This window comes from Ovis aries, unplaced genomic scaffold, assembly GCF_016772045.2.
Source record: "Ovis aries strain OAR_USU_Benz2616 breed Rambouillet unplaced genomic scaffold, ARS-UI_Ramb_v3.0 scaffold_85, whole genome shotgun sequence".
NCBI classification, from domain to species: domain Eukaryota; kingdom Metazoa; phylum Chordata; class Mammalia; order Artiodactyla; family Bovidae; genus Ovis; species Ovis aries.
The window spans coordinates 738,191-764,755 of NW_024599827.1; the positions used below are offsets into that span (position 1 = coordinate 738,191).

At 42.1% G+C, this 26,565-nt stretch overlaps 1 protein-coding gene across 4 annotated transcripts in view; it reads right to left on the reverse strand.

The window, feature by feature from the left end:
- Window positions 1-2,066: 2,066 nt before the first annotated feature.
- The window catches only part of ADAMTSL3 (ADAMTS like 3), a 381,800-nt gene continuing 357,301 nt past the window's right edge, over window positions 2,067-26,565 (reverse strand). For 2 of the 4 annotated variants that reach the window (XM_042242633.1, XM_027957113.2), the window contains 3 exons: window positions 23,720-23,820; window positions 5,087-5,301; window positions 2,067-4,081 (listed from right to left, as the gene is read on the reverse strand). In XM_042242633.1, the coding sequence (XP_042098567.1) occupies window positions 3,975-4,081; window positions 5,087-5,301; window positions 23,720-23,820 (423 nt within the window). In that variant the 3' untranslated portion in view covers window positions 2,067-3,974. Of the gene's footprint in view, window positions 4,082-5,069; window positions 5,302-23,719; window positions 23,821-26,565 lie in introns of all 4 variants that reach the window. The other 2 variants (XM_060408762.1, XM_027957114.2) reach the window with 1 other exon arrangement.

Sequence of the window (26,565 nt, forward strand, 5' to 3'; positions counted from 1 at the left end):
CATTTGTAAACTTTACTCATAATTGTATAACATTTGTACAATTGAGTCTCAAACTGCATCTGTTTGAGCATACAAGAGATGTGTGTCATACAAGAGATGTGTGTCATACTAGAGATGTGTGTCATTTTCCCCATCCGTCATATGGAAAAACGACACACATCTCTAGTATACTCAAACGGACTCAATTCAAGGAACAAACTGTTGATTTGCCCAATATTATGCATGAATCTTAAAGGTGTTTTGGTCAGTGAAAGAAGCTGGGCCTCAAAGGCCACATAATGTATGATCACACTTGCATGAAATTCTGGAAAATTGCAGGGACAGAAAATGTATCAGTAATTGCCAGGGGTTTGGTTGGGACGGAGAAATTACTGATTACCAAAGAGGAAGATAAAGGAATCTGTGGGGTAATGGAGCTGTTAAGTGAGAAAATGTGGTGGTGACTGACAAACCACTGTCTGTATTTGTTAAAACTGTAAGAACTGTAGGGGCTTACCAGGTGGTGCCAGTGCTAAAGAATCCACCTGCGAAGGCAGGAGATTTATGAGATGAAGTTTCAATCCCTGGGTTGGGAAGATCCTGGAGAAGGAAATGGCTACCCACTCCAGTATTCTTGTCTGGAGAATTCCACGGACAGAGGAGCTTGGTGGGCTACTATCCACTGGGTCTGTAAAGAGTCAGACATGAAACAGTGCACATGTACACACACACACACACACACACACACACACACACACACACACACACACGAGAACTGTAAACCACAGAGCCAACTTGACTGCATGTCAAATGATAACCATCACCCAGGAGGTGGGGAGAACCCAAGAAGGCATGTAGACTGTGACAAAGGAGTGTAACTGTACAACAGATGAAGGCCATAACCACACTGAAGGGGCCAAGAAGAAAGGGGGTGACCTGAGTCACCCTGGAAGAGGGTTCTGACTGAATGCACTAAGGGAACAGCAGGAAGAATGCTGTACCCACACTGGTCATATTTTTCCCTTTCGCAGGGTGTATCATCATCAGTTCAGAGTCACCAAGAAAATACATTGCTGACAATTGAGAACCAGGCTCCCTCCCTGTCAGAGAAAGAAACTGGCAAAAAAAAGAGAAAAAGGCATAATCATACTATACCTTTACTATAATCATGACCCTTATGGTGCTGGACTGGTATCCAAGACTTCATTCAGTGTGAATTCATAGATACAGGAGATGCATGTGCACAACACATATATCTCCATGTATATATGTGGAAGGATGGAAAGTAGGAGGGAAGAAGGGATGGAAGGAGAGAAGGAATGAAGGAAAAAAAAGAAAAGGAAGTATCAGTACACTGTTGAAATACCTGCTGTGCTCCATTGCTTATCTCATGTGACCTTGCAAACTCCAGGGGGAATTCCAATTCCCACAACATGAATTTCCTGTAGAAAGACTCACTGCTAATCTTGAAGCACTATACAGTTGAGCCTTAAACAATGGGTTGGGGTTGGGTGGTGGGAGGTTGAGGCACCAGCCTTCCCTGCCATGGAAAATCCACGTATAACCTGCAGTTGACCCTCCGGTACACTCAGTTCCTCTGTGTTCACCGTTCCGCATCCATGTGTTTTTCATCCGGCTCTGGATAGTATAGTATTTACCAGTCATAGAAATCTGTGTGTAAGGGGACCCAAGCAGTTCAAACCCATCAACTGTGTAAGAGCTGGATGGTATCGGGAGAGGTTACTCACCAAAACCAAACAGGTGTTAGTTCTTCTGTGCTGCTGCTTACCCCTCTACCGCTCACCTCCATTCCTGCTCCAGCTCACACACTCGGAGCTTCCTTCCCCCCTTGACATCCTCTCAGCTGTGATTCACAGGAAGTAAGCGTCCGGGACAAGGGAGTGAGAGTGGATCTCTGTGTGTTCTGCTCTGAGTCCTGGAACCCACACTCCCAAGTTCAGCCCAGAGCACCGAGCCCACCAGGGTCCAGCCCACCTGGACCCACAGAAATGCCACCAAGGTGACATTACCCCAGGCCAACCAAAACCAGAATGCAAGTGAGTCGCCTGCATTTATGAGGATGCCACTGAATAATCAAAGTACATTTATTTTTGAATTACTAGTCAGAATCATGACAGAGAACTCTTATGTGATAGAAACAGTAGTAAAATACAGTACACAGCAATGTCGTTTGAATGAGATCAAAGACAAATGGTACACCAGCACGTGAAAAATAGCCACTTTAACTACAAAGATGAAGAAATTTAATAGGAAATTTTGTTACTAAGAAAAATATATGTCCCATATCTTTATTACATACTGTACAAAATAAAATATTGCACCTATAAATCATATAAAAATATATACAAAGAGTATTATACAAATGCTCTCTCTTTTAACTTAAAAACCTCCAGCAATCAAGTGTGATTGGTGATGAACAACTCAGGGGCTGGCGTGTCCTCGTCACATCCCTATACCCACTCCCCACTGCCACACCCTCTAGGACAGTAACGCTCATCCTGGTGTCAGTAGGCTGCAGTGACAACAAGAGCTGTGGTGCTCAGGACATGGCAGGGACTCAGCAAGCTTGTCTAGACACACCCAAAGCCAGAGCCCACTGTTCACTTACGTGTGAGCAGGGACTAGGGCCAGCACACCTGCCTCAGCAGACTCTGCTGCCACAGGCTGCAGGCAGCTGTGACCCCGAAGGAAGATGTATGACTACCTATTTGGGGCTGGGTGCCAACTAATGCCATAACTGGTAAGACGGAAGGAAAGAGCCCAGCTTTAGAACGTATAACATTCACTCCAAACTTCATCTTCACCCCGACACCGTCACTGACCCCAGCCCACACCCAAACCAACTCTGACCTAATCCTAATCCATAAAGTCAACTCCAGCCTCAACCCCAACTTAACTTCCATTCTCAACTAACCCAACCCTGAAACTAAAACCAACCCTAAACTTACTCACCAAACCCCAACTCTAACCCCTCATCCTAACTGTACATTACAGCTCAACCCTAATTCACTTTGGATTCACTGAAAAATCAGTTCAAACTAAAACAATTATTTACTATAAACGACTCTGGTCAGCTATCATGTTTCGTAGTTACATTACTTTCTTACAGTTTTTCCAAAATAAAAATCCTTAGGAATATTACTTTCTGCATAAATTAGGTCTTATAAGACTTTGATTTTCTGTTTGTGTGCAAGAGAATAGTGCTTAGAAAAGTCTCATTCACAGCTCTTAAAAGGACGCTTTGAATATACTTCAAAATCAGTAGACAAGGTGGACTTTCCCTCTCCTTTGAATTCTAAGATCCCTCATTCGCTCACACATTTCCTTCCACAGTTGTGAAACGGCAGCCACGTTTACTCTGTGTTTCCTTCCACAGGTTCTCTTAAGAGTGAGGACAAGGCGCCATTCCCCCCAGGACCTCTGGGTCAGTCAGGGTTACAAGCCTGTCCAGAGTGACTCTCTCTCACAGATGACATGTTACAATCCATAGAAATGCCATCAGAGCCAACATCTTAACGACTAGTGGCCAGAGCTTCTAAAATGTAGATGCCTTATCAACCTGCCGCAACCCTAGAACTGAGAGAAGCCATCAGCTGCTGCGTTTGCCAGGTCTTCAGGATGTCCCACTCTGTGCTCGTCTACAAACAAGGAAGAGGCAGCTAGTGACAGTGCACTGGTGACCGTGGGGGTCTCCTGAGGTCCCAAGTGCAAAGGCGTGCCTGCTGCTTACGGGATTTTATGTTAGTCCTGGAATATATCACTTAAAAGAGTTGGAATTAAAAACCAGCCATGGGGACATGACAGCATCCAATGTTAACAGCGGTGATTTTGCATCAACTTTGGTTTGATTGTAGAATTGAGAGACTTTTAGAGAAGTATTATTACACATGTTTTGGATCAAGCTACATGGGGGAAAAAAGAGCTTTTACATTTTTGTTTTACCTTCACAGCAGCATAATGACCCCCACAAAGTTTTATCCTTCTTGACACGACTGACAGCACCTTTGTTTGTAGCGGTCTAGCGAACACAAATGAAGATGCTTTACAAACGTACAGTAGTGAGTTGTGTCTGTGCAGTCTCCTGAAAAAAATATATATACATATCCATTTAACATGGAGCTCATTAGAGACCTAGTTTTATGAAAAGTAGAAACCGAGATCACAGAGTGAAGCAAAGTAACTAGGCCTGGGTTAGGGTCTTTGCTCTGCACTAGAGTCAGAATTGCCCTGAGGGCTTCCCTGGTGGCTCAGTGGATAAGAATCTGCCTGACAATGCAGGAGATATGGGGTTCAATCCCTGGTCTGGGAAGATCCCACATGCCATGGGGTAACTAAGCCTGTGAACCACATGGGCCTATGCTCTAGTGACTGGGAGCCACTACTGAGCCCACGCACCCTAGAGCCCATGCTCCGCAACAAGAGAAGATATTTCAATGAGAAGTCTGTGCACTGCAACTGGAGAGTAGGTCCCGCTTGCCACAGCTACAGAGAAAAAGCCTGTGCAGCAACGAAGACCCAAGTGCAGCCAGATGAAGAAGCAAGTGCAGCCAAAAATAATGGATAAATTAATAACACTAAAAACAAAGTGCCCTGGACCCACTTCTTAGCTGGGCCAGGTGGCTTCTCGCTGCCCTGTGGGGACTTCAGATCTCTCAGGCCACCTGCTCCTCTCACTAGCTTTGGGGGCGTCATGGACCCTGGGAAAGACTTACCAAAGCTATGGACCTGCTTTCTAGAAAAATACGTACATGATTCCATTTCACATAGAACTTCAGGACACTGGCATGCCTGCCCAACCCCATCAAGGGAAGCCCTGGCAGAGGGGCTAAGACTCCAGGCACGAGGGATTCTGTGGAGAGGTGATCGGTGTCTGCTAGAAGGCCACTGGCCACCCTACTCCTTCAACTGGTTTTTCTCTAAAGAACACCGAGCCACACCCACATCAAAGCAGCTACTCCCCGAACATCCCAAGATCCCACACCCGTTCAGAATGGCCCTGTGGACGAGACCCTGACAAGGTTGGCTCCCTGAGGTCAGGTTAGGGCAAGGTTTGGGGGTGGCTGTGATACCTGTGAGGGGTACGTACTGTCACAGGAAGGCCCCAGGCAGTGCTGCCAGGAAGCGGGTTTCTTTCCCGGTGCACAGCGTGTCTTAGTCACGGGCTTGCAGCTCCCTGGGTGGACACAGTCAACTTTCCGAGACTGGAAGCCTCGGCCACAGGCTGTGGTGCAGGGCTTCCAAGGGCCTGCACGCCAACACGCGTCACAAGCTCCCAGCAAGCAGTTCCTCCGAACAATGGGTCTGTGATAAAAACAAACAAACACAACAATGGGAAATGGGAGAAGCCTGGGATCAACTCTTTCACTGTACCGTCTTTTCAATGTGTGAAAGGTCTGACAGTTAAGACCTTATTCACTGATTGGCACTGTTCCTAGCGGACTAAGCAAAGAGGTGGAGGAATCCAGACCTTAATGAAGGCAAGCAAAGCACATGTTTCCACGAGCCTCCAACACCCACTCAAGGCCTGCACCCCAAAAGGCCACTCTCCAGAGAGAACAAGATGGCAGAGGAATAGGTGGGCATGGAGTACATTTCCATGGATACATCAGGAATACACCTTCAGACACAAAAGTGCCTGCAGAATACCAGCTGAGAGTGGACAGGAGTACCTGACAATAAGAAAAGAATATATAGAACCATGAAAAACTCAGTAGGATGAAGAAACTAGGGGAAAAAACCTGGAGTGTTAGTGAAGGAAAGTTGCTTGGCTCAAGGTAGCCTGGAGTTAAAACTCCCCTCCGGGTCCTCCCCACCATTCTAGGCAAAACAAAGAACTCTCTCACCCAAAGAAAAAAATAGACATCAGGTTGATTACACCCACCTCCAAGCCGGCCCAGCCTCTGGCCGATCTCCAGAACTCCTTGCCCTAGCTGTTTAAGAGATCACTACTCCTAGCAACCTTGAAGAAAACAGGCCCCCTTAAGACAGTAGCTTTCTACATACATGCCTATATATACTTACACTTTTCTTAGATGAGTGCAGCAGCTCGCTAATCTGACTCATGCCCCTTCTCACCTCATTAAAGGTGATCTGTTCCTGTAGAGTGCCAATCTCGTTCTTTTTCTGGACCTCGCCTACTCTAACTCCGGACCTCACAGTTGGTAAGACTGGACCTGCCCTTACCTGCCCTTACCAGGTTGGGGAAATGAAGCAGGGGGCAGGGGTCCCATCCCCACATCAGGGCATCTGTCTGAGCCAGAGGAGAAACGTTTAAGGTTGAGAGTGAAACAGCTGATCTGTGGCAGCCTAAATGGAATGAGAATCAGATAGTCCTTGCCACAGCCATACATACCCCAGACAGGGATGCAGGTCCCTTAGAAGGCGCAGCGGCTGGAAGCTGGAGTTTAGGGATTGTGGAGCAATCCCAGGGTGAGGGCTGCTGTTGACTGCGGAGACACGGAGTGAGGGGAGGTGAGGGAGGAGATTCTGGTGGGAAATGGCTGTGGAGGAAAGCCAGGCAACCATGGAAGCAAGGCGATACTGCTGAGTCACACGTGGAGGATGGAGCCATCACCACAGCCTCTCTCTCCCCACACACCAGCATCAGCAGCTGAATAATAGAGAGACTGGCCTGTCAAATACCTGACACGCTGAACTACAGTGTAGGACCCCAGCCAGGGTGCCCCTTTAAGTGTCTGATGTGCTAATCTACACAGTAGGACCCCAGCTGGGGGGGGGGTCCTCTATGTGCCTGACCTGTTGAACAACAGAGAAGCACCCCAGGCAAGGGAGCCGTCTAAGTGCCTGAACCAGTGGAGCAACAGAGAAAGACTGGCCAACGAGGCCTTCTGATCACAGCTACAAGAGGCTTGAAAAAAGATTCTGATAGGGCCATAACTCCTGTGGCAGAGGCAGTCCATGTCCCTGCACACCTGGCACCACCAGGGTCCCCATAAGCCAAGTTGCTGCACCACCTTCATGCTCTACTCTTGCTGGGGCAGAGCTGCCACAGCCAGAAAAAGTCTTGTGTCTATGCACACAGGATCGCTTCAGTCGTGTCCGACTGTGACCCTGTGAACTATGGTCTGCCAGGCTTCTCTGTCAGGGAGAAGGGGTTTCTCCAGGCAAGAATATTAGAGCGTATTGGCCAATACTGGTTGCAATACCCTTCTAGAGCATTATATTTCCTGCTGCCCTAGCTGCCAATTCCTCTGAGTACCTGCTGCTGCCAGAACCCCTGCGACCCTGGCCTTCACTGGGGCAGACCCAAGTCCTCCAGGGCAGCCTCAGGAGCAAACCGCAGTGGACAACCGACATGCAGAGGTGGCAATAAAACCACAATTGAAACCCAGGGGCAGTGTGACTAAGGAAAAAGACCCAAAACCTTCCCACCAGCTGTACAAGCTGCAGATTAAATTCACACAATCAACTAGGCAGATTCTGTGTCTATGGAATACATAAAAGGTCACTGAGAGCTCTCACAAAAGAAAATGCACTAGTTCTGACAGCTGTGGACACTGGAGGCAAGAACACATAGGAGAAGGACCAGACTAGAATCTGAGCTGCCCCCATAGCAGGTCCAGAGATCAGCACAGTGTTGGAAGGCATCCTACCTAGGGAGGTGAGGCGGACTGTGACTCCTAGCGAGGGAAAGGACTCTGACAGCAGGGACTCAAGAAAAACTCATGTTTTGACTTGTTCTGTCGATTCTTTTGCATTTTTTTCTCTTTTCATTTCCTCCCCCCTCTGTTGTAGTTGTCGATTTTATTGGCACTATGAAATCTAATTAAGCTTTTGAGGGTTATTTTTTTTTTTCCTTAATCACATTTTCTATAGTTGTTATAAACTTCTGCCTCTATGTTGGGCTTTTGCAGTTCTGTGGAGCTTTCCTTTTTCTTTTGCTTCTTTTCTCTTTTTTTAATTTTAATTTTTTAACCTATTATTTTTTTTTTTACATTTATTCCTTTGCTTTTCCTACTGTTCTTTGCCCCTTGCAGTTAATCTTTACTGTATATAAATCTTCTTCATCTACCTCTGTTTAACTTTGCATATCTATTCTTTCTTTCCTTTCCTCTCAACACTTTGTTAGCTTTATTTTCATTGCTTTATTCTCCAACTGGCACCTTGCTTTAGTTTAGTTTTTCAGTTTGTGCTTTAGTTAGTTTTGTTCTTAACTGGTAGATATAATTTTTGGTTTCCTTTGCCAGATCAATCTATTGTACTTTATTTTTGTTGGACGGTTTTGATTTTGGTCATGGGTGTATATGTATATGTGTATATTCCACTATTTTAATTATTATTTGCCTGATTTTGTAACTGCAGTTTGTCTGGGATACATCTTTGGTTTTTCATTTTTGGATATTTGTTTTAATTTCACTTAATGCCATAACAAACCACTTGTGGAATCTTCCTTCCTGACCAGAGATCAAGCCCTGAGCCTTTGGAGTGGGAGCACTGACTCCAAGACCCTAGACTACCAGAGAACTAACCCTAGGGGGTATCAAAGAGTGAAAACTCACACAAAGGAAACTACTTGAATACAAGACCTGGCATCACCCAACCACCAGATGAAGTTGTTCACCTCATCTAAACAACAAACAAAACAAAAATACAAACCCAGTCATCAGCAGACAGGATTACCACCTCACTCAGCCTTGCCCATCAGAGGAAAAACAAACAAACAAATAACTCAGCACAAATCTCACCTTATAGGAAGCTTACACAAACCACTGGACCCACCTTAGGAGGGCAGAAACCAAAAGGAAGAAACAATTCAACCTTGAAGCTTGGGAAAAGGAGACCTCAAACATAATAAGTTTAAAAAATAATGAAAAGGCAGAGAAATACTACACAAATGAAGGAACAAACTAGAAGCACAGAAGTCCAAATAAATGAAGATGAAAAAGGCAAACTACCTGAAAAATAACTCAAAAATAATGCTAGTAAAGATGATCAAAAACCTTGAAAACAGCATGGAGAAAATGCAAGAATCAATTAACAAAGATCTAGAAGAATTAAAGAATAAACATACAGAGACAAACAACACAATTACTGAAACTAAAAATACTCTGAAGAAATGAAGTTGCTTAGTCGTGTCTGACTCTTTGTGACTCCATGGACTGTAGCCTACCACACTCCTCTGTCCATGGGATTTTCCAGGCAAGAGTACTGGAGTGGGTTGCCATTTCCTCCAGAGGATCTTCCCAACCCAGAGATTGAACCTGGGTCTCCCGCATTGTAGGCAGACGCTTTACCATCTGAGCCACCAGGGAAGGAATCAGTAGATTACTGAAGCAGAACGAATCAGTGAGCTGGAAGATAAAATGGTGGAAATAACTTCTGAAGAGCAGAATAAAGTAAAAAGAATGAAAAGAACTGAGGATAGTCTCAGAGACTTCTGGGACAATATCAAATGCACCAACATTCAAATTATAGGGGCCCCGGAAAAAGAAGAGAAAAAGAAAGGGTATAAGAAGATTTTTGCAGCCATGAAATTAAAAGACGCTTATTACTTGGAAGGAAAGTTATGACCAACCTAGATAGCATATTCAAAAGCAGAGACATTACTTTGCCAACAAAGGTCTGTCTAGTCAAGGCTATGGTTTTTCCTGTGGTCATGTATGGATGTGAGAGTTGGATTGTGAAAAAAGCTGAGCGCCGAAGAATTGATGCTTTTGAACTGTGGTGTTGGAGAAGACTCTTGAGAGTCCCATGGACTGCAAGGAGATCCAACCAATCCATTCTAAAGGAGATCAATTCTGGGTGTTCTTTGGAAGGAAGATGCTAAAGCTGAAACTCCAATACTTTGGCCACCTCATGTGAAGGGTTGACTCATTGGAAAAGACTCTGATGCTGGGAGGGATTGGGGGCAAGACGAAAAGGAAACAACAGAGGATGACATGGCTGGTTGGCATCACTGACTTGATGGACGTGGGTTTGGCTGAACTTCGGGAGTTGGTGATGGACAGGGAGGCCTGGTGTGCTGCAATTTATGGGGTTGCAAAGAGTCGGACATGACTGAGTGACTGAACTGAACTAAACTGAACTGAAGAAGATTTTTGAAGAGATTGTAGTTGAAAATTTCCCCAAAATGGAAAAGGAAATAGTCAATCAAGTCCAAGAGGCACAAAGAGTCCCATACAGGATAAACCCAAGGAGAAATATGCCTAGAGACATACTAATCAAACTAACAGACTAAACACAAAGAAAGAATATTAAAAGCAGCAAGGGAGAAGCAACAAATAACATACAAGGGAAATCCCATACACTTAACAGCTGATCTTTCAGCAGAAACTCTGCAGGCCAGAAGGGAATGGCAGGATATATTTAAAGTACTGAATGGAAAAAATCTACAGCCAAGATTACTGTACCTGACAAGGATCTCATTCAAAATTGATGGAGAAATAAAATGCTTTGCAGACAAGCAAAAGTTAACAGAATTCATTACCACCAAACCAGCTTTACAACAGTTAAAGGGTCTTATATAGTCAATAAATACAAGATAAGAAAAAAGATCTACAAAATCAACCCCAAACAATTAAGAAAATGGTAATGGGAACATATATATCAATAATTAATTTAAATGTAAACAGATTAAATGCTCCAACCAAAAGACACATACTGGTTGAATGAATACAAAAACAAGACCCATATATATGCTGTCTAAAAGAAACTTCAGACCTAAAGACACATATAGACTGAAAGTGAGAGGATGGAAAAATATATTCCATGCAAATGGCAAGCACAAGAAAGCTGGAGTAGCAATCCTCATATTGGACAAAATAGACCTTAAAATAAAGAGGATTATAAGAGATAAGGAAGGACACTACATAATGATCAAGGGATCAGTCCAAGAGGAAGATATAACAATTGTAAATATCTATGCACCCAACATAGGAGCACCTCAGTACATAAGATAAACACTAACAGACACAAAAGGAGAAATTGACAGTAACATAATAATAGTAGGAAACTTTAACACGCCATTCACACCAAAGGATAGATCATCAAAACAGAAAATTAATAAGGAAACACAAGTCTTAAATGATACATTAGATGAGATGGATCTCATTGATATCTTCAGACTTTCCATCCAAATGCAGAAGGATACACCTTCCTCTCAAGTGCACATGGAATATTCTCCAGGATAGACCACATTTGGTGTCACAAATCAAACCTCAGTAAATTTAAGAAAACTTAAATTGTATCAAGCGTCTTCTCCAACCACAATGCTATGAGTCTAGATATCAATTACAAGAAAACATTTTGTAAGAAACACAAACACATGGAGATTAAACAACACATTTCTAAAAAAAAAAAACAGTTACTGAAGAAATCAAAAGGGAAATAAAAAAATTTCTAGAAACAAATGACAATGAAAACATGACAACTCATAACCTATGGGATACAGCAAAAGTAGTTCTAAGAGGGAAGTTTATAGCAATAAAATCCTACCTCAAGAAACAAGAGAAACATCAAATAGACAACTTAACTTTACACCTAAAACAACTGGAAAAGAAGAACAAAAAAAACCCCCAAAATTAGTAGAAGGAAAGAAATCATAAAGATCTGAGCAGAAATAAATGAAAAAGAAATAAAAGAAACAATAGTAAAGGTTAACAAAACTAAAAGATGGTTCTTTGAGAAGATAAAATCAATAGCCTTTAGCCAGATTCATCAAGAAAAAAAAGAGAGAAGAATCAAATCAACAAAACTAGAAATGAAAAAGGAGAGGTTACAACAGACAATGCAAAAATACAAAGGATTATAGAGACTATTATGAACAACTATATGGCAATAAAATATATAACCTGGAAGAAATGGACAGATTCTTAGAAAAGTTCAATCTTCCAAGACTGAACCAGGAAGAAACAGAAATTATGAGCAACCCAATTACAAGCACTGAAATTGAAGCTATGATTAAAAACCTCCCAAAAAACAAAAGCCCAGGACCAGATAGCATCAGAGGAGAATTCTATCAAACACTGAGAGAAGAGCTAATGCCTATCCTTCTAAAACTCTTTCAAAACTCAAAATTTCAAAAAATTGCAGAGGAAGGAATACTTCCAAACCCTTTCTATGAGGCCACCATCACCCTGATACCAAACCCAGACAAAGGCAACCGAAAAAAAGAAAACTACAGACCATTATCACTGATGATCATGGATGCAAAAATCCTCAACAAAATTTTAGCAAACAGAATTCAGCCACACATCAAAAAGCTCATACACCATGATCAAGTTAGTTTTATTCCAGTAATGGAAGGATTCTTCAATATAAGTAGATCAATCAATGTGATACACCATATTACAAATTGAAAGATAAAAACCATATCATCTCAATAGATGCCAGAAAAAGCCTTTGACAAAATTCAGCACCTATTTATGACTAAAACTTTTCAAAAAAAAAAAAATGGGCATAGAAGGAACCTACCTCAACATAGTAAAGGCCATATATGATAAGCCTACAGCAAACATTATTCTCAATGCTGAAAAACTGAAAGCATTCCCCCTAACATCAGGAGCAAGACAAGGGTGTCCACTTTCACCACTATTATTCAACATAGTTCTGGAAGTCCTAGCTACAGAAATCAGAGAAGAAAAAGAAATAAAAGGAATCCAGATTTGAAAAGAAGAAGTAAAGCTCTCAATGTTTGCAGATGACATGATACTGTACATAGAAAACCCTAATAGTATCAAAAAATTACTAGAGCTAATCAGTGAATTTAGCAAAGTTGCAGGATACAAAATCAATATACAGAAATCATTTGCATTCCTATATACTAACAATGAAGAATCAGAAACAGAAATTAAGGAATCAATCCTATTCACCATTGCAACAAAAACAATAAAATATCTAGGAATAAACTTACCTAAAGAGACAAAAGAACTGTAGCAGAAAATTATAAGACACCAGTGAAAGAAATCAAAGATGACATAAATAGATGGAGAGATATTCCATGTTCCTGGGTAGGAAGAATCAATATTGTGAAAATGACTATACTACCAAATACAATCTACAGATTCAATGTGATCCCTATCAAATTACCAATGGCAATTTTCACAGAACTAGAACAAAAAATTTCATAGTTCATATGGAAACACAAAAGACCCTAAATAGCCAAAGCAGTCTTGAGAAAGAAGAATGGAGCGGGAGGAATCAACCTTTCTGACTTCAGATTATACTACAAAGCTACAGTCATCAAGACAGTATGGTACTGGCACAAAAACAGAATTATAGACCAATGGAACAGGATAGAAAGCCCAGAAATAAACCCATGCACCTATGGGTACCTTATTTTTGACAAAGGAGGCAAGAATATACAATGGGGCAAAGACAGCCTCTTCAACAAATGGTGCTGGGAAAACTGGACAGCTACACATAAAATAATGAAATTAGAACAATTCCTAACACCATACACAAAGATAAACTCAAAATGGATTAAAGACCTAAATGTAAGACCAGAAACTATAAAACTCTTAGAAGGAAACATAGGCAGAACACTCAATGACATAAATCAAAGCAACATCCTCTATGACCCACCTCCTAGAGTAACAGAAATAAAAACAAATATAAACAAGTGGAACCTGATTAAACTTAAAAGGTTTTGCACAGCAAAGGAAACTATAAGCAAGGTGAAAAGACATCTCTCATAATGGGAGAAAATAATAGCAAATGAAACAACTGACAAATGATTAATTTCCAAAATATACAAGCAACTCATACACTCAATGCCAGAAAAACAAACAACCCAATCAAAAAGTGGGGAAAAGACCTAAACAAGACATTTCTCCAAAGAAGACATACAGATGGCTAACAAACACATGAAAAGATGCTCAACATGGCTCATTATTAGAGAAATACAAAGCAAAGCTACAATGAGACATCACTTCTCATCAGTCAGAATGGCCACTATCAAAAAGTCTGCAACCAATAAATGCTGAAGAGGGTGTGGAGAAAAGCGAACCCTCCTGCCCTGTTGGTGGGAATGTAAATCGATATAGCCACTATGGAAGACAGTATGGAGATTCCTTAAAAAACTAGGAATAAAACCACCATATGACCCAGCAATCCCACTTCTAGGAATATACCCTGAGGAAACCAAAATTGAAAAAGACACATGTATCCCATTGTTCATTGCAGCACTATTTACAATAGCTAGAACACAGAAGCAACCGAGATGTCCATCGGCAGAAGAATGGAGAAAGTTGTGGTACATACACACAATGGAATATTACTCAGCCATAAAAGGAATGCATTTGAGTCAGTTCTGATGAGGTGGATGAATCTAGACCCATTATACAGAGCGAAGTAAGTCAGAAAGAGAAAGATAAATATCGTATTCTAACACATATATACGGAATCTAGAAAAATGGTACTGAAGAATTTATTGACAGGGCAGCAATGGAGAAAGAGACATAGAGAACAGACTTATGGACATAGGGAAAAGGGAGGAGAGAGTGAGATGTATGGAGAGAGTAACATGGAAACTTACATTATGATATGTAAAATAGATAGCCAAGAGGAATTTGCCGTATGGCTCAGGAAACTCAAACAGGGGCTCTGTATCAAACTAGAGGGATGAGATAGGGCAGGAGATGGGAGGGAGGTTCAAAAGGGAGGGGATATATGTATACCTAAGGCTGATTCATGTTGACGCTTGACAGAAAATAACAAAATTCTTTAAAGCAATTATCCTTCAATAAAAATATAAATTTTAAAAAATGACTTGGTTGGGGGGGGGGGTGGGGAACCACTCTCCTGAGGAGTTGGAGTAGTCGGTTCAGGTGAGGAAGACAGTGATACATTTGTTAACAAACTAAGTTCTGTCTGTATAAGCACTTGAAATATATTCCGGTATGAGTATGAGCTTGTAGGTGAGCCCTTGTGTCCGTAATGGGACGTGCCTATGCTTCCACTGAGGTCACACTGTCACTCGGACACTGGACCAACCGACTTCCTAGCTTGGCTGGTGGCTTCTTGCCACCCTCGGGGAGCTTCATGGTCTGGCAGGCCACCTGCTCCTCTTGTGCTGACAGCAGCACCAGCTCTGTGGGCATCATGGACCCCAGGGAACACTTACCAAAGCTATGGATCTGCTCTCGAGAAGAAGACACATGTGATTCCATTTTGGTAGTGAGACTTTTGGGGAAGAAGGATCTGCCTCTAGTTGTCTTGCCCTTTAAAGCAGATCAGAAAGTTAATAGACCCCTGCTTTTGTTGTTGTCAGAAAGGGTCCACTGTGTGTGTATAACCATGCGCCAGAGAACTTTCCAAATACTTTCCCACAGACTGACTCATTTATTCTTCACAAGTACCCTACATAGTAGGTACTTTTTTTTTTTTAATGAAGTGTCAGTGATTTGCAATATTATGTCAGTTTCAGATGTACAAGGGCTTCCCTGGTGATTCATATAGTGAAGAATCTGCCTGCAAAGCAGGAGACCTGGGTTTGAGCACTGGGTTGGGAAGATCCCCTGGAGAAGGGAATTGCAACTCACTTCAGTATTCTTGCTTGGAGTCCCATGGACAGAGGAGTCTGGTGGGCTACAGTCCATAGGGTTGCAGGGTTGGACACAACCGAGTAAGCACAGCGCAGCATATAGCCTCTGCTGTATATCATACCCTCATATCTTGTTTATTTTATAGCTAGTAGCTGACACCTCTTAAACCTCCTATTCCTATCATGCCCTTCCTTCACCCCTTTCCCTGTTTGCTAACCACTAGCTTGTTTTTGCGGAGAAGGCAATGGCAACCCACTCCAGTACTCTTGCCTGGAAAATCTCATGGACGCAGGAGCTTGGTAGGCTGCAGTCCATGGGATCGCTAAGAGATGGACACAACTGAGCGACTTCACTTTCACTTTTCACTTTCATGCATTGGAGAAGGAAATGGCAACCCACTCCAGTGTTCTTGCCTGGAGAATCCCAGGGACAGGGGAGCCTGGTGGGCTGCCATCTATGGGGTCGTACAGAGTCGGACACGACTGGAGCGACTTAGCAGCAGCAGCAGCAGCTCGTTTCTGTGTCTATGAGACTGTTTCTGTTTTCGACATTCAAGTGTTTCATTTCTTAGATTCCACATATAAGTGATATTATATGGTATCTCTCTTTCTCTGTCTGACTTGCTTTACTAAGCATATGTACACTCCAGGTCTATCCAAGATGTTGCAAATGGCAAAATTTCTTTTTTTATGGTAGAATACCATTTCATTGTATACCATTCATATACACACACAAACACACACCACAACTTCTCTTTATTCATTCATTTGTTGATGGCTACTTAGGTTGTTTCCACATCCTGGCTATTACAAATAATGCTATTATGAAAATTGGGGTGCATATATTTTTTCTTTCAATGTTGTGATGGTTTCAGGTGAACAGTAAAGGGACTCAGCCATACATACATGTATATCCATTTACCCCAAACTCCTTTCCAATCCAGGTTTCCACATAACATTTTTGAATTAGTGTTTTCATTTTCTTCAGGTTTATACTCAGCACTGGAATTGCTGGATCATCTGGCAGTTGTTTTTAAGGAACCTCCATATTCTTTTCCATAGTGGCTGTACTAATTCACATCCCCACTAATAGTGTACAAGGGGTCCTTTTTTCTCATCCTCACCAACATTTATTATTTGGTGTCTTTTTGACAATAGACCTTCTGACAGGTGTGAGGTGATGTCTCATTGTGGGTTTGATATACATTTCTCTGATGATTAGTGATGTTCAGCATCTTTTCATGTGCCTATTGAATGCCCTCTGATTACTGAAAAGATATTTACCCTGGAGGGTTAGCCACCTCAGAGGACCCATTTTGGGGTATCTGTTGTTCTCTAGGGCAGAGCTCCTGGAACTAATGTATTTGTATCACATAAGAATATCTCCCCATCCCCAAAGATGACTGGAAGAGGGCCCTAATCTGAGCTAGTTGTCACTGTCTTTCTCCCAGGAATTTGGAAGTTGCTGGAACAAGACACATAAACATGAGGCTGGAGTAGCAGTGGCCATACTCTGCCATGAGGGCCAGGGAAGTAGAAAAAATAACATTCTGCAGAGATGAGAAGAGAAATGACCCTAATGACTATTCATTTCGTAGTAATAGTCCCTCCTGAGGTTTCACAGCACCATCCCTTTGGATTGGAATGTTTCTGTGTTCCTATAAAAGCCTCCTTATCCAAGCATATAATCTATAAGGAGTTGAGAAACACCACTGTAAATGTGATAAGATGAGAAAATTCTGATAACCTGAACTTCTCAAACAAAGTGTGTGTGCCTGCTAAATTGCAAGAGTATTACACATAGTTGGAAGCAATACTTTGATTAGCAGGTAGGGGAAAGACTCCATCAAAGGGTTTCCTTAAGCAATATTGTCACATCAAACTGATTATAAGATTTATAAGAGGAAGAAGGATGAAGGTTTCCTGTTAACTGGAGGGTTTTTGTTTTCCCCAGTGGGTATGAATCTTATGGGGCCAAAAGTTGGGTTCCTTTAGACAACAGGACAGAGATAGACCAAAGTTTCTACTAAAAAGAGTTGAACTAACATTCCAAGAATATTCAGAGAATACATTTTAAAAGATACCAAATTGTTGTATCTAAGAATGGCTGTCCTATCTTAAGAACTCTCCCACTATCTTTGTATAAATCATTCCAAGTTGATTTTTGTTGTTTCCAGCCCACAGGACCTTAATTAATACAGCTACTTTTTCTGCTTCAATAGAAGATAGGGTCAGTGGGAAGTCAGAAACTATTCAGCTTCCTAAATATAGAAGATGATACAGGAACATGGAGCTGGACACCAGTGAAGATGCTGAAACCCAAGAGGCTGGTCACTTGAGAACCCAGTAAAAGAATGCAAGATTGCTCCAGCAGAGAGCATCACTTCCTCATGGCCAGGGATGGGACTGCAGATGGTGATGCCCGAGCTGGGGGCTCATAGTCTGTGTACCAACACTGAGTACACAAGTGGAGCTCATGTTTTTCTATGTAAAACATGAAAGTAGAAATGGCAGCAGAAATCACAAAGTAACCGTGTTTCTAGTCTTTCTCAGTTTCTCATTCCTCTTCAGTCCAGCTCTGCTCCTGCCTCAAATAACCCCTCATCATCAGCCAGATGGAACTACTGATTCTGTAGGGCAACAGATTTCAAGTCTGCCTTATTATCAGAAGTATGTGGGCAGCTTAAAAAAGATGTAGATTCAGAAAGAATTTTAAAAAAATAAAAGACAAAAGAGATGTAGATTGCCAGCTTCCATTCCCTTCCAAAGATTCTAATTCATTAAGTCCCAATTGAGAGCCCAAGAATCTTTATTTTAAAGAAACTTTCGAGGGAATTCTGACTTGTGGCTGAGGTTAAAAATTACTGCTCTGGGGAACAAACTCTTTCAGTCCTCAATCATTTCCTCAGATCCCCGTGTTGTCTTCTCACCTATATGTTAGCTAGTTCTACCCTGATAATTCTCACTTCCTTAAAAACTCTTTCCACAATGGAAGCCACCTCCCAAACTCTTCCCAGGGTCAATAAAAGAGGCTAGCAGACACCCCGCTCACCAAAGGTTCTCTACCATGGCCATGAATAATGTTACTCCCTATTGCTGCTGCTGCTCACTCACTTCAGTCGTGTCCAACTCTGTGCGACCCCACAGATGGCAGCCCACCAGGCTCCCCTGTCCCTGGGATTCTCCAGGCAAGAACACTGGAGTGGGTTGCCATTTCCTTCTCCAATGCATGAAAGTGAAAAGTGAAAGTGAAGTTGCTCAGTTGTGTCCAACTCTTAGCGACCCCATGGACTGCAGCCTACTGATTAAACACCCTCTAATATTTACTGACAGAGAAGGCAATGGCACCCAACTCCAGTACTTTTGCCTGGAAAATCCCATGGACGCCCTACTATGGCAACTGGGTGTTGCCTACCCACTGCATTGTAAAGTGAGATTTAATGCCTCACCTATCTTCAGCGAGCCCACCCACTCAGCAGAAGAGGTCTGTGGGGGACAGTGAGGCCAGTAAACTGCAAAAGAAACCCACCCACAGAAGCTCTTTAAACTAACCTAGTCTTGCTTCCATAAACCACCAGATATTTGGGGAAAAGTAACAGCATGAAAGAAAAGCACTAGGATTAAAGCTGAATGGCCAACCTTGGGTGAAGCAGAAACAATAGAGAAAATAAAAGGCAATTTGACTCTTTTTTCCCTCCTCGGGTCAAGGAACTTTTTCTTTCTATTACTTCTTTTAAAAATGTCTCCCCTTTCATTTCTTTTCCATATCTCTTTCTCCAAAACCCTACTTAATTGGATACCCTCTTGGTAGATCTTTCCATGCCTTGTTGTCCTCTCTATTATCATGAATATTTTTTTGTTTCCTGTTCTGGCTGCCAAAAATTAGTTGGAAAGTGAATGGCATACTCAAGGAACTGAAGGAAGGACAGTGTGACTGAACACAAAGAGTGAGACAGAGTGAGGTCCCGGATGAGGCTGTGTAGGGAGGTGGGACTTGACTGTGCAATATTTTATAGGCCACATAGTCAATTTTGGTCAACCTTTGTCCTAAGAGCAAGTGAAGCCTCTAAAGTGTTGTTAATCTAGCAGGGAGATGGGTGTGGTGATGGTAAGATCAGATTTGCATTTTGGAATGATTACTGTGGCTGCAGTATGGAGCCTGGGTTAGAAGGATCATGGGTGGATGGAGGGAGATTAGCAGGATGGCTTGGCCAAACAGATTGGTGGTAAAGAAGGAAAGAAGTGGATCGGTTAGAGAAAAAACACAAAGAGCCAAAAGTCATACAAAACAGAAAAGTACAAATTACATTAAGATGTAAATTTTCATCCATCAGATTGGCAAAATTTTTAAAACATTGGAAATCTATATAAAGTTGGTAAAAAGGAGGACTCTCATATACTGTTAGTAGAGACAGTCTGATAGTAATTTAGCAGTATCCAGATGAGCATGTCTGTCAATTTAAGTCCATATCTAAAATCCATCCTATAAGAGTATTACCCTTTATGCATAAAGATATATATTCCAGGATGTTTACTATAGCATTTGTCTGCAATAGCAAAAAATGGAAACAATTAAGTGTCCATCAGCAATGGACAAGAATGAGGTAATAGTAAATATAACAGTTCAAAAGAATGAAGTGACCCTATGTACTCAGATGGGGGAAAGTCAATAACATATTGATCAGTAGGGAAAAAAAAGTTTCATAAAAAATATGTCTTGTTTATTATAAAGGAAGCACAAACTATGTGTGTTTGTAATATAAATATATCTTCTGCAAAGTAAAACATCTGGGATGATACATATCAATCAGTGTGTGGTCTCTATCTTCTGGACAAAACTGGAAACTAGGTTTTCTGTTGAGAATCAGGGTGGCTGTTCTGAACATTTTCCATTCGAGGAGAATGGTTCTGGCTGGAATTGTGTTGGGAACAGGAAATGCAGCTGACACTACATCGACAAAACTTAGTGAAGGCTCAAAATGGAAACTGAGCCAAAGGTCAGAGTCATCTCATTTCCCCAGCAACTCACGATGTGGAGGAGGAAGGAAGAGCCACAGAGTGAGCATCTGCTCTGACTCAGGCTGCCAAGTGCTTCACACTAAACCAGTTAATCAAAGCCTCCCAGACACAAGACAATCTACGGGATGGGAGAAAATATTTACAAATGATGCAACCAAGAAGGGCTTAATTTCCAAGATGCACAAAGACCTCATACAACTCAACAACAACATAAAAAAAAAAAACCTATCCAAAAATAGGCAGAAGACCTAAATAGACATTTCTCCAAAAAAAGAAATACAGATGGCCAAAAGGTACTCAACATCCTTAATTACTAGAGAAATGCAAATCAAAATTACAGTGAGGAACTACCTCACACCAGTCAGAATGATCATCATTAAAGACTCTTCAAATAAATGCTAGAGAGGGTGTGGAGAAAAGGGAACCCTCCCGCCCTGCTGGTGGGAATGTACACAGGTGCAGCCACTGTGGAAAACAGCACGGAGGTTCCTCAGAAAACTAACAAAAGTTACCACATGATCCAGCAACCTCACTCCGGGGTATATACTGGACAAACTATAATTTTAAAAGATACATGCACCCCTATGTTCATAGCACCACTAGTCACATGGCCAGACATGGACACGACCTGTGTCCATCAACGGAGGAATGGATGAAGAGGTAGTAGACATGTACAATGGAATACTACTCAGCCACAAAAAGGATGGAATAATGCCATATGCAGCAACATGGATGCAACTAGATATCATTCTCAGTGAAATATCAGAAAGGAAAGACAAATGCCATGTGCTATCACTTATGAGTGGATCTAAGCAATGACACAAATGAACCTACCTATGAACAGGAACAGAATCACTGACTGAACAGACTGCTGGTCGCCAAGGGAGGGAGGCTGGGGGAGGGACTGAGTGGGAGGCTGGGGTTAGCAGACGTAAGATTCTATATACAGGATGGATAAACAAGTTCCCAATGTGTAGCACAGATAACTATATTCAGTATCCTACGATAAACTATAACAGAGAAGAATATTTAAAAAGAATGTGTAAATATGTATAACTAAATCACTTGGCTGTAGAGCAGAAATTAACACACACTTGTGTCAATCAACTACACTTCAATTAAAAAACAGTTCCCAACCATAATCTGACACAGACAGTAATACCTCATTGTGAAGATTAGGAGCTCAGAAAGTTCAAAGTTACACCAAGAAGAGGGTGGTAGAACTCCAGATTTCATTGGTGGCCCTCTAGGCTCTCTCTTCACTTTCTCTGGCTGGAGCACATTCCTGTAGGGTGGTGGAGCCACCAGATGGAAGGCGTCTGTGTCTCTGAGTGATCTCAGGGAGCAGGGCTCTTCTACCTGCTAAACCATCTACCAGTTCAGACTTTTATACAAGACAGAAGCATTCTTCTTGTGTAAGCCCCTCAACAAGATAAAAGTTTACTTTATTCTCTGCCAACCCACTGTCCCAACATCCTAGTCAAACAGTTTTTAAACAGAGGAATAAATTTAGAATAATTGAAAACACTAGGACCCAGATTTAATGTGTAAATTAAAGACAACTGACAGATTTGGAAAACTCAGCAGTGGCCACAGGACTGGAAAAGGTCAGTTTTCAACCCAATCCCAAAGAAGGGCAATGCCAAAGAATGTTTAAATTATTGTACAATTGTGCTCATTTCACATGCTAGGAAGGATATGTTCAAAATCTTTCAAGCTAGTCTTTAGCAGTCTGTGAACTGAAAACTTCCAGATGTACAGGTTGGGTTTTGAAGAGGCAGAGGACCAGAGATCGAATTGCCAACATTTGCTGGAACATACAGAAACCAAGGGAATTCCAGAAAAACTTCTACTTTTGCTTCCCTGATAGCTCAGATGGTAAAGAATCTGCCTGCAATGCAAGAGACCCGGGTTTGATCCCTGGGTCAGGAAGATTCCCTGGAGAAGGCAATGGCAACCCACTCCAGTATTCTTGCTTGGAAAACCACACAGGCAGAGGAGCCTGGCAAGCTACAGGCCATGGGGTCACAAGAGTCGCACATGACCAAGTGACTAACACTTCTACATCTTTGCTTCATTGACTATGCTAAAACATTTGATTGTGTGGATCCTGTGGATCACAACAACCTGTGGGAAATTGCAAAAAGAGAAGGGAATACCAGACCACATTACCTGTCTCCTGAGAAGCCTGTATGTGAGTCAAGAAGTAACAGAACAGGACATGGAACAATGGACTGGTTCCAAGTTGGGAAAGGAGGATGTCAAGGATGTATATTGTCACCCTGCTTCTTTAACTTTTACATAGAGTCCATCATCCAAAATGCTGGCTGGATGAAGTACAGGCTGGAATCAACATTGCTGGGAGACATATCAACAACCTCAGATATGCAGATGATACCACTTCACCCTAATGGCAGAAAGTGCAGAGGATCTGAAGAGCCTCCTGATAAGGATGAGAGAGCAGAGTGAAAGAGCTGGCTTGAAACTCAACATTCAAAAGCCTAATAAGATCATGGGGTCCAGTCTCTTCATGCCAAAAGAAGGGGAAAAAGTGGAAGCAGTGACAGATTATCTTTTCTCAGGCTCCCAAACCACTGTGGATGATGACTGCAGCCATGAAATTAAAAGATGCTTTCTCCTTTGAAGGAAAGCTATGACAAACCTAGACAGATATTAAGAAGTGGAAACATCAACTTCCCAACGAAAGTCCATACAAAGCTATGGTTTTTCCAGTAGTCATGTACCGATGCGAGAAGTGGACTGTAAAGCAGGATGAGCACCAAAGAAATGATGCTTTCAAATTGTGACACTTTCAAGAGAAGACTCTTTTGAGTCCCTTGGATAGCAAGGAGATCAAACCAATCATACCAAAGGATATCAAGGTGATGAGATGGTTAGACAGAATCACCGATTCAATGGACATGAATTTGAGCAAACCCTGGGAGATGCTGAAGAACAGGGCTTCCCTACAGACTGCATGCTGCAGTCCATGGGGATGCAAAGAGTCGGACACGCCTTAGTGATGGAATGGCAACAGCATAACATACACCGCTGAGGATGGCGCCATAGGAAGTTATAATTGAGTAGGAACTGTGCATTATGAGAGGTGGAGCACGGGAGGGATGATGCCATTTCCAGACATCACAGTCCTTATCCGAGGTGGGGAGGTTGTGTGCTGCCCCAGGGTGGGGCCAGTACCTCTTTGTGTCATCACAGCCGGACTCAGAACTGTTGGGGTGCTGACAAATTACGTGATGCTGCTGCGTTCTCACAGTGCGACCCAGGCAACGTCCAAGACACTGAAAGGAAAGCACAGTGCAGTGTAAACAACCTTGTGTAAACCTCCCTGTCGGTCTACTGGTTAGGACTCTGTGCTCCCAATGCAGGGGGCACGGGTTCGATCCCTGGGTGGGGAACTAAGATCCTGCATGTGGTGAAGCATGGCGAAAATAAATAAAGACTGATCTTAAAAAATTAAAAGAAAACAACCTTGTGAGCTCCTGCGTGCTGGGGCACCAAAACCACGTGCTGTGGCAACGTTGCCAGAGACCAGCTACAGGGGTGAGCTGGCCAAAGGAAAGTTGCTGTTCAGTTGCTCAACTGTTTCTGATTCTTTGTGACCCCATGAACTGCAGCAGGCCACACTTCCCTGTACTTCACCATCACCATCTCCCGGAGTTTACTCAAACTCTTGTCCATTGAGTTGGTGATGTCATTCAACCATCTCATCCTCTGTTGCCCCCTTCTCCTCCTGCCCTCAGTCTTTTCCAGTATCAGTGTCTTTTCCAATGAATCAGCTCTTTCCATTAGTGGCCCAAATGTATTGGAGCTTCAGCTTCAGCATAAGTCCTTCCCGCGAATATTCAGAGAAGGTAGGGAGGAGGGAAGCCCAGCTGTAAGGATCAGATTGCTCTCCTTCAGAGCCAGACAGCTTCCTATGTTTCCTTTCATCCTCTTTTCCTCCTCAGACACAGACCATCCCTGGTGAGAAGGAGTGAAAAGCACAGGGCCAATCCCTAATTGACCAGGTTAAGGTTCAGAAATCACTGTGCGTAAAAGCATAAGCTACAGCCAAATTTGGGTTTTCCTGCTTAGAGCAAAAATGGAGGCTTGTATGTAGGGGTGAGCTGAATTACAGAAAAAAAATTAACATTCAGCTCTTAAATTTTTCTGTACTAGTAACCCATATCAATTTTTTCTTGTCCTTTGTTTTATGCTTGAAAAGGTCTTTCCCATTATGGTAGTTCTATTCCAGTTTAATGGCTACACTGGAGCACTTTAATCAAGGCAGAATTTATTCTGTTGTATGCAGTGAGTTTGGGTTCTCATTTTATTTATTCCTCTTAAATTAATTGACCACTTTCTCTCTTATACAATTGTTTTTTACAATTTTCCAATAACATTATTGAGATACAATTCACATAGCCTAAAAGTCACTGTTCAGTGTACACAGTTTACAGTAAGTCCCCTACACGTGAAACGTCAAGTTGAGAACTGTCAAAGATGCAAATGTGCCCCTGTATGTCGGCTACTGTAACTGTACTACTATAGTTCCTCAAGGTCCTGTAATGTAAGATGAAGAATGTTTTATTTTGTGCTTGCTTTTTATGTGTTATTTGTGTGAAAAGTATCATAAACCTATTACAGTACAGTACTCTATAGCCAATTATGTTTGTTGGGTACCTAGGCTAACTTTGTTGGACTTACAAACAGGCCTAGAAACAAGTTCCCCTTCATGTATATGATTTTTAAATATTTTCTCCCATTCTGTGGGCTGTCCACTTTCTTGGTCACATCTCTTGTAGTAACAAAGCTTTAAGTTTTCATGTAGTCCCATTCATCTATTTTTGTTGTTGTAGCTTGTTTTTCGAGTCATATCTAAGAAACCATCTCCTAATCCAAAGCATGAAGATGTATGGCTACAGTGTTCCTTCCAAGAGCTTTATTGCTCTAGCTCTTAAATTTAGGTCTCTGATAAATTTTGAGTTACTGCTTTGTATACCTTATATGCTAGGAGTCCAAGTTCATTCTTTTGCATTTGCATATTCAGTTGTCCTTCACCAATGAGGAAGAAACTATTCTTCCCTCATTGAATTGGTATTGTCACTCTTGTCAGAAATCAACTGACATAGATATATGGATTTGTCTCTAGACTTTCAATTCAATTTCATCAATCTATGTGTCTATGCTAGGTTAGCACCATGTTGCTGTTCAGTCAGTAAGTCACATCTGACTCTGTGATCCCATGGACAGTGTGCACTGCAGCCTGCCAGACTCCTCTGTTCGTGAGATTTCCCAGGCAAGAATACTGGAGTGAGCAGATCCAGGGATCAAACCCACGTCTCCTTCGTTAGCAGGTGGGTTCTTTACTGCTGAGCCACCAAGGAAGCCCATGTTAGTACTGCACTGTCTTGACTGTCTTGTAGTGAGTTTTGAAACTGACATGTCTGAGCCCTCTAACTTTGTTCTTTCTCTAGATTGCTTTGGCTATCTTGGGTCATTTATATGGGTCATTCATTTCCATATGAATTTTAGGATCAGCTTGGGTCATTCATTTCCATATGAATTTTAGGGTCATTCATTTCCATATGAATTTCCATTTAGGATCATTCATTTCCATATGAATTTTAGGATCAGCTTGCCAGTTTCTGCAAAGAAGCCGGGGTTTTGATGGGGACTGTGTTGAATGTGTAGATGAATTTACTGTCACGTGAATAATATTAAGTTTTTTGATCCATACATATACAGTGCCTTTTCCATAAATAAATGCCTTTATTTAGATCTTCTTTAACAGTCCTTAGGCTTCCCTGGTGGCTCAGATGGTAAAGAATCTACCTGCAATGCAGAAGACAAGGGTTCGATGCTCAGGTCGGGAAGATTCCCTGGAGAAGAGAATGGCTACCCACTCTAGTATTCATGCCTGGAGGATGCCACGGGTACAGGAGCCTAGCAGGCTACAGTTCACGGGGTCACGAAGAACTGGACACAACGAAGCAATGAACATATTCTTTAATGTCCTTAAAAAAAACTTTCTGTAGTTTTAT